Source organism: Daldinia loculata (genome assembly GCF_022478755.1).
Source record: "Daldinia loculata strain CBS 113971 unplaced genomic scaffold F4817scaffold_33, whole genome shotgun sequence".
NCBI classification, from domain to species: Eukaryota; Fungi; Ascomycota; class Sordariomycetes; order Xylariales; family Hypoxylaceae; genus Daldinia; species Daldinia loculata.
The window spans coordinates 315,940-322,405 of NW_026054887.1; the positions used below are offsets into that span (position 1 = coordinate 315,940).

A 6,466-nucleotide genomic window follows, 5' to 3' on the forward strand; every position below is an offset into this window, starting at 1 on the left:
CTTATAAACCCAAATTCTTAAACCTGTATACCTAATACAAGGTAAAAATCAGCCATCAAAAGATGAATTATTCTAAAAAGATAGATCGCTACATAGAAGCCACTACATAACTCGTCTATGCATCCAACTGTCTAATCCTATATCCCCTATATCCAGGTAAAATTAGATACTCAAGATACCACCGTAACCTTAGCCCTCTTCAACCACTCCATATCTCCCTTAACCGTAGCTTTCCTCACATTATACAACTCATCAATAAACGCCGGGACAAACGTGCCCGGACCCTTAACATCCGGCCTCTCCGCTGCCAGCTCCGCCGCAATGCCGTACTGCAATATCGCGGATATAGTCGCGGCGAGCTTGTCGTTGCGGTGCGCTGCGACTGCAGCTGAGATGGCTGTGCCTAAGCAGCACCCTGTGCCCGTAACCATTCCTAGGTACTCGTGGCCGTTCTCAATCGCGAACACTGACTCCCCGGCCGTCACTAGATCCGTCTTCCCGGTCATCACAACGACATGTCTTCGGAGCCGGGCCAGTTCCTGAATCACGGATCCTAGCTCCTGGAGGTTTTGGTTGCCGGGGCCGCTGTCCACGCCTCGTTGTTGAACGTTGGATCCTCCGGGAACGCAAGACAGGATCTCCGATTGGTTCCCTTTGAGGACGTCAACGTAGCCACCGCCAAGGATAGTCTTGACGGCCGATCGTCTTATAGCGGTTGCGCCGGCACTATACACATTTGTTAACTTACCATATGTAAAGACTCAAAAGCGCAGTATGTTGAGACTTACCCCACAGGATCATACACAACGGGCTGTCCAGCATCATTATATGCCTTAAGAGCCTTCAAATAATTCGTCAACCCATCCGGCGTAACCGTGCCCATATTAATAACCAGCGCACCCCCCAGCTTCGCCAAATCCTTAGCCTCTTCGCCGTAATTCGCCATGATAGGGCTGGCGCCCACACTCAGCGCAACATTGGCAGCGAAGTTCTGGACGACCAGATTGGTCATATTATGAGAGAGCGGTTTCTTGCTGTTGACGGCTTTAATAATATACGGCACGAGAGCAAGCAGCTCCTGGGGCGATCTCGTCTGCTGGCCTGGAGTCACGCCGTATTTTGCGAATGCAGGCGGTGATTTGACTAGCTGGAGGAGTTCACTCGAAGCTGCCTCCGGGTCTCGGGCTGCCATAATAGCGCTCACGACTGCAACGCCGTCAAGCGACTTCCCCTTTCCGGAGCTCTGCCATACTACACGTGATACGTTGGATGCATTGATGCCGCCAATGCATACCGTCTTTACGGACCAGTTCTCGGCTGCGATCCTAAGTAGAATTTCCTGGAGGCCTTCCACTCCGATAATACTCTTCGTATTTTCCTTTCTATAATGTTATTAGTTAAATAATTCTTAATGATCTCGAGGCTTCTTACGTAGATGTAGCGAACACAGTCCCAATCCCCAAATAATCAGCGCCTCCTTTAGCTGCGGACTCTACTTCAGCAATGTTGCTCACGGTAACGCCAATGATAGCGTCTTCTCCTAGGATCTTTCTAGCTGTCGGTAGATCTATATCGACATTTCGGTCAGTCAATTTACGAAAGTGTTACGTCATCGGAATATGAGTTTGGGGAAACCATCTCTAGGAAGACCATCTTACCAAGATCATCCTGCCCGATATGCACGCCCTCGCAACCGACCGCAAGCACAACATCTATGCGATCGTTGATGAGTAGCGGAATATTGTACTTCTTGGTGATCTGGTGTAGCTTTCGGCCCGTTGATACCAGTACACCTGTGTCACTAGTCTTGTCCCTGTATTGAACACATGTGACGCCACCCTTTAGAGCAGCTTCGACTACCTCGCATAGATCCGCATCGCCGAGGATGGCGGGCGTCGAGTCTGTCACCAAATATAACGAGTAATCGACCTCGTGCTTCGGCATTTTCTAACATGTAAGAAGCTGGTGAGAAGCTAGTGACGACGAGGCCTTTTGTGACAATTTACACACCAATTGTGTAATCATCCGTCTATAACGTTAGTATGACATAGGTATTAATATATGTAACTAGCGGGGTTGGTTTTCGACTTATTCCGCATTTCCACATGTCACTTCCACTCATCAATCTATAATAGGTACCACTATGGTGGACGGTTAGGACATTTGTGCCAAAATCAGGAAAATGGGTCGGGGCTTTCCAAAAAGGGTAATATAGCAGGTGCACAGTATACTATGCGGGGTATATACAAAGTAAAATATATAATTTTTTCATTATTGTATATTAGATAAGCATAATTCGGCCAATCAGATCAAAGATTCCATTGTCAATTCAATCTTCAATTGCCTTACGGATTACAACACAATTCAAATAACTTTACGAAAACAACAATCTAAACGTCACAATTAGTATCATTCTGTAGCTGTAATTGATGCGAAAATAATGGACCAAACTGCATGTTTATGCGATGTGTATTGAGTATTATATTGCTATTAAAGTATCTGGAGTCTGTTTGGAATGACTTTGAGGTGAGGTGCTTTTAAAGGTTATCACGTGCTTGCCTCTCCAGACAAGCGCTATTTGATTCTATTACAACACAACAGCTAAAAGGCCGATTTAAATGCAACTTGAATCATTGTTTTCGCATCAATTAAAGCTATAAAATAATACCAATTATAACGTCTGGATTGTTGTCTTTAAAAAGTTATTTGAATGTGTTGTGTGCTATGTATTGTATATAGTGTATATAAAGTAATTGAAGATTGAATTGATAATGGAATCCTTTAATTTAATTGGTTGATGTTAGAGATTAGTGGGAAGGGTACTTCGTAGCCCGGATAACAAGGCCTGTATAGCTACATATATATAATTATATAGCCTTTTAATATCTTTACCAATATTAGGTCAAATCACATGCAACCTAGATCATAAATTTCGTTATTTTCTAATTAAAATAGCAACACTTTGTAGAAAATATTTGCATAAATATTCGTAAAGCTATTGTGGTATAAGGTTAAAAGGGGATATGTATTACCTTAATTGTGTACACAGGGCAAATAGTCGAGTTTATACTGTACCCCTAGCGTTACTATTACCGTATTAGACATAGTGCCACCGGCTTTTTCGATTTTGGCACAAATGTCCTAACCGTCCACCATAACCACACCCTATCTGACTATCTGATAAGCAGGTCTAGGCCGAACTAATGCACCCAAGTACGTGAAGCTCATGAGCCACCAGTTGTTAGCCCCTCTAACTACCTAGGGTTAATCTACGTATACCATGACTGATGTCATTTATCTATTTGGCATTTCTTTTTATTATTTTCCTAATCATGTCTACCTACGACGAAGTAGAACTACTGGAATCATAGCAGAGAGCATTAACACACGAGCTCGGCAAACCATCATCAAGCATCACTCCGTCATCTCATAGAGCTCACTTCTGTCCAAGTGTGCTGCTCTTTACTCGGCTGCTGCAGTCGGCGTTCTTGGCTTGCCCGACGAACTCATCCACGAAAAAGCTGATGCGCTACCAATAGGGTTTGTCGAAGTACGCGGCGTTCCCGATGCGCTTCGAGCTTCACGCGTAGTTGTGTTCGCTTTCGGTTCCACGCTACTAGACACTGCTCGCTTTGATTCCCATCGGATACTGGTACTGCTATTGCTGAAACTATCTGCCCCGACATGGCTCTTACGTCTAGGTTCGACGCTACTTTTGGGCGTCGAAGCTGGTTCGTAAGACGTCCCCGTTCGTGCTGAGGACGACGATGTTGCTGATTTTGTCGACTTCAGAACTTTCATACTCCGAACCCCACGCCCAGCAGGTTGATATCCACTCAACGGGGAAGCATCCTTTTGTTCGTTGCCATTCAGAGCAGGTCCATGGCGCCACGAATTCCAGATGCTCCCTGCCGCTGAGGATCGCCGCTGATGGTCACTTGGTGTATCATTCGGCTGAACTTGGGGCTCCTTCGTACCCGACTCCGAGCTACTCATCTCTTTGTAGTGCCTCTCACTTTCACCGCCGCTTTCTGATATGCTACTTGCCCCGGCAGTTGCGGCCTGCTGGCTCGCTAGTTCCGAAGATGGCGATGCAAGCGCTCGGGCATCATCCTCGCCATGCACTTCTCTCGTCTGGGCTCTGTCAGACTCCGTGGCCGTGGTCGCTTGTGACTTGGCTTCGCCCAAGACAAATGGGCGCGCTGTGGCGTTCAACTTCGGTTTCTCGGGGAAGATAGCCATCGTACGAATATGCTTGAAGATTCCACTATCTTCGGGGCGGACGAAGGGTACAGACAGTTTCTCACGTTCGCTACTGTACAGTGTCATACGATTCTGCGAGAACAGAATATCGGCGCAATGCTCTCTCAGTGCCTCGCTACCAATGAAGGTGCGGATAGTCTTTTTGGCTTCGATATTGTCGGGCAGATCTACCCCTGCTACTTCGAACGTGCACGTCAAACTCGGTATCTGCGGAGCTGGACTCATTCCTCGAGAACTCGGTTGCGATACGGTTGCCTCTGTCAAGTACACGGGTAAACGGATTCGGTGAACACCATCTAAATCGCGATGAATATCACGTGTCAAGTCTAATTCTTTGATCAGAGAAAATTCGACAACCGACTTCTGCGACCCGGTGCACACGACTGCGTAAAGTAGGGTGTCGTGCGCAAAATTAGGAGCTAGCCAGCATCGGATAATTGAAGGCACGGAACCCAACACAAACAGGCTCGGCGGCGGCTCTGGAATCCCAATCGGAGAATCGTCATCTTGGCCGGCGGGTGTAAACGTAGTGTCTATACCTAAGCTACTTCCGCGTCCGGAGGCAATGGAATGGTGAGAGTGGACCGAATGGCCGGCAGAGCTATGCCTGCCATCCGACTTGTGAGACAGAGAGCGTTCCATCATGTTGTGGTTGCCAAGGCCGCTGCCGGGTCTGATTGGACCAAAGTCGCCTGAATGGCGACCATTTTGCGCCCAGCTCGAACCCTGGAGAGCACTCTCATCGAAGCGAACACTATTCGCTCTAGAAGCCGCGCCGCGCCTTGCCGGTTCATCTTCAGCATCCAAGTGCAAACTTCCCAGAAGGCTCTGGCCCTGCTCCTCAAAATCGTCAAAAATTTCGTTTGGAGGCATCTGGAGTGGTCCTAAAAACCTGTTAGAATCTATAGTAGCTATATATCCGTGATAAACACGAGAAGAACGAACCATGCTGTGGCGTACCGCTTAGAGCGCTGGGAAACGGCGAATTCCAAACGGATTTGATCGCGGCATCGTTAGCTTGGTGCTTCTCCAACCGAGAAATTCGTTCGGCGTGGTTATTCTGTATCATCTGCATCTGCTTGACGTCCATTTGGACACTGTAGAATTCGTCACGGGAAACCGAGAAACGGGGATCCATGCCAACCCAAGTTATTAACGTCACGACGTAAGTAAGCAAGACTGATAACAGGATAAACGGATTTGACTAAATTCAGTGGAAGAAGAGGCTCGGTCTGCCTAGGGGGGCTTTGATAGAGATCGGAAACGACGGGATCAAAAGGTCGACTTTTAAGGAGCTTGGATGGCCGACTCGTATCATCAAATTGTGATGATGTGCCAAATTGTAGCCCATCGACTTCATGTATAGTTCTATAAAAGGTGCTCTGCGGCGCAATCGACTCCCCGTTCGAACTGATGCGACCTCTATCCTTAGTATGTGAAAGACGGAGTCCACCACCACCTCCTCATCGCAGAGGACCGAATGGTCACTTTGCGGGTTACTGTGTAGGGCAATATTACTATGTTCTAGTCTTAGTATATGTTGATATTTAATGGTGGAGGTTGTTCAAGGTCGAAACACGAGGGCTTCCGGCGGAGATATGGAACGGACGGCGCGGTAAAGCGGTGTTAATTTGCAGTATCGATCAAGCGACCTTATCGTTAAGAGAAGCTGCTCGAGAATATTTTGCGGTCGAGAAGGGCGAGACAATTCTCGTAGCACCAAAGACGAGGTCGGCGTAGCAACGATATATTACAATCACAAACTTAGGTTACACGCCAATCGAACTCTTTGTAGATGATGGACGACGTCAGGTTCGTCTAATCGGCGGTGGCGACCGGGTTTCGCAGGTGATCTACGGGCGTAGGATTTTCAAGTAATCGAAGGCGAAGTCAGGTAGAGCGACTGAGGAAAAAGGAAACAGTTCAATCGGTGTCCTAATAAGTTTCAGGATGGCACACGGGATGGATATATTGGGCGGATAACAAGATGGAGTATCAAAGCAGGTTAGCTGGTACCTCGTAAGGTGTGGTGCAAAGCAAAAAGAAAATGAATTAAAATTATCGAAGAAGGCGGGAACTTCTGAGAACAGGGCGGTTGCTAAAATTGAGGTTTTGGAGTTTTGGAGTTTTGGATGATGACTGCTTGTAGGCTTGTAGGTTACGGATTCTCATAAAAATGGATGGCGGTTCAGAGTAGCAGTGG

General features: G+C 47.1%; 1 protein-coding gene across 1 annotated transcript; it reads right to left on the minus strand.

Annotated features, from left to right (window-relative positions):
• Positions 1 to 170: 170 nt before the first annotated feature.
• F4817DRAFT_359587 (TMP-TENI-domain-containing protein) lies at positions 171 to 5,353 on the minus strand (the record flags this gene model as incomplete). Its single annotated transcript, XM_049306184.1, has 7 exons — positions 171 to 726; positions 789 to 1,382; positions 1,432 to 1,567; positions 1,659 to 1,947; positions 3,280 to 3,284; positions 3,939 to 5,147; positions 5,224 to 5,353. The coding sequence occupies 7 exons, from the start codon at positions 5,351 to 5,353 to the stop codon at positions 171 to 173; spliced, it is 2,919 nt and encodes a 972-aa protein (XP_049157926.1).
• Positions 5,354 to 6,466: the final 1,113 nt, after the last annotated feature.